Genomic DNA, 2,250 nt, shown 5'->3' on the forward strand with positions numbered 1-2,250 from the left:
AGTGGCTCTCCTCCTCCTCATCATCATCCTCCTGGGACTCGCTGTTGTCACTCTCTGGGGACCTGCTGTCCTCGCCCGTGGTGTCCCCTTGGCTGCCATCCCCCTCGGAGGACGCGCTCTGGCTCTCCTCGGACGCGCTCAGCACGTGCCCGTCAGGGGTGGAGTCGTTCTCCTCCTCTGACTCCTCCACAGTGTCCTCCGTGGACTTGCTCTGGTCTCCCTCCTCTTCCCCAGACTCGCTGTCAGGCACGGATGGTGCACTCCTGTCCTCAGCAGTCTCCTGGCCCTCCTGCCCTTCCCAGGAGTGGCTGCTGCTGTGCTCGCTTGATGCACTCAGCGCCTCCTGGGACGTATCCTCTGGGGACTCGCCTGGCTCTTCATCCGACCCATCGGTCGTGCCCTCCCTGGACTCACTATCCTCATCCTCCCTAGAAGGGCTGTCCTCCCCATCTTCCCTAGAGGGACTGGCACTGTTTTCCTCTGACTGGCTTTCCGACGGGCTGTTGTCCTCTGTGGATGGGCTGTCTTCTCCCAAGTCGGTGTCCTCCACCTCTGGGGACCTGCTGTCCTCCTCCTCCCAGCCACGGGAGCCAACCCCCAGGACAGTCTCTCTGCTGCTCCCTGGGGCACGGGGGCCCACACGGTGCCCTTGGTAGCTGCTGCTTGGGCTGTCGAAGACAGAGGCGTCATCACCCTGCATGGCTCCATCCTCCACATGGTAGCTCTCCTCATCCTCCTGGCTGCTGCTGCTGCCCCCTCCCCACCGGTAGGGCCGCTCGTACCGGTGATCGGCCCCGACGCTCTCGCTGCTGCTGCTGCTGCTGCTGTCACCATGTCCCCCACCAGCCCCACCGCCTACATCCTGCCCGTGCTTGCCTGCCCCCTCAGCACCAGGCACATAGGTGGGACCTTCACCCCCCTCTTCATCCAAGGTGTCGTCCCCACTGTCCTCCTCCTCCTCATCCAAGAACCCGTTGGCATGGGAGGGAAGCCCATGGTGCTCCCCGTGGTCACCAGGATCAGCATCCCCTGCGTCCTCCTCCTGGGGAAGTGACAAAGGGAGACAAATGCAAAGCTTTGCCAAGCCACAGGCTGAGCCCAAGTTCCCCCACCCTGCCTGCCAGCAGGCTGGGGCTGAGCACAACTCCCCTCTGCACTCACCAGGAAGCCAAGGCCATTCCCATCTCGGGCACTCGTGTCCTCATGGTCCACTCGGTTCAGGTGCTGAGCCTCCCCACTTTGGCCTCCCTTGTTCTGGCCACCTTGCTCGCCCAGCTCCTCGCCCACAGTATTCCCACCTGCTGGGTCCCCAGCAAGGGCATTGTCCCCTCTCTCTGCACTGACAGGAGGATGTCTGCCATCTCCATCAACCAGGAGGTTGCTCAGATTGTTGATGTCATCTTCACTCCATGTGTCCTGGAGGCAAAACATGACACGGTGCTTTGGTTTAACTAACCACTGCAGGTTTCCTGCTACTTCTGTGGGACTGACACCAACCATGCAAATGCTTAAGCCTTTTTCATTGCTGGCACCTCAGCCCTTCAGCTGTTTCTGCTGATACAATCAAAAAAAGGACCCACAAACAGAAGGGCAACCCAAAGAAGCCCAAACTGTGATGGCTCAGAGCACAGAAGCTCCCTTTTCACCCAGCAAAAGGCATCAGATGAATTGGTAACATGCACAGGAAGACAATGAGGTGAAACCACCTCGGCTTGCAAAGCCTGTGTAGGCAGGCAAAGCTCAAAGACCCACAGAAGCAGCAGCTCCTCCCCCCTGGTGCCTGCTCCAAAGATGCTGCCCTTCCCAGATCTGCTCCACCTGCAGGATCGGCCCCCCCCAGCTTACCTCCTGCTGGGCTCTGCGGCGGGCAGGCTGCTGGCCAGGCACCTAAACACACCCAGGAGACACCTGATCAGTGCTCAGTGAGCCTTGGCGGGGTAAAAAACCACGAGGAGCTGGGGGTTGAGAACCTGTCCAGTGGGTACTTACAGGGTGAGCCCAGGCTACGGCCCAGAGGAGCAGCACCAGGAACACAGCCCTCATGTTGGTGGTGGAACCTGCAACAAGGAACAAAGGGTTCAGACCAGCCTCTGGCTGCAACCTGGCCCCACTAAGCCTTTCCAACTGATACAGCCTCCCTGTCCCAGCACGTGATGGTCAGACTGGTCATCAAATGAGCCAAGGATTTGTCCTTGTACCACCTTCTGGCCCATCCTGTGCAGGAATTTCCCTTCACTTTGGGACTTGAAA

General features: G+C 59.8%; 1 protein-coding gene across 1 annotated transcript in view; it reads right to left on the reverse strand.

Annotated features, from left to right (window-relative positions):
• Positions 1-2,043, reverse strand: part of DMP1 (dentin matrix acidic phosphoprotein 1) — a 2,176-nt gene extending 133 nt beyond the window's left edge. Inside the window, exons 1-3 of the mRNA XM_009993787.1 lie at positions 1,990-2,043; positions 1,162-1,416; positions 7-1,042 (exon numbers count right to left, since the gene is read on the reverse strand). Of these exons, the coding sequence (XP_009992089.1) occupies positions 7-1,042; positions 1,162-1,416; positions 1,990-2,043 (1,345 nt within the window). The remainder of the gene's footprint in view (positions 1-6; positions 1,043-1,161; positions 1,417-1,989) is intronic.
• Between the last annotated feature and the right edge of the window lie 207 nt (positions 2,044-2,250).

The sequence above is a fragment of the Chaetura pelagica genome, unplaced genomic scaffold (assembly GCF_000747805.2).
Source record: "Chaetura pelagica isolate M959 unplaced genomic scaffold, ChaPel_1.0 scaffold210, whole genome shotgun sequence".
Classification (NCBI taxonomy): domain Eukaryota; kingdom Metazoa; phylum Chordata; class Aves; order Apodiformes; family Apodidae; genus Chaetura; species Chaetura pelagica.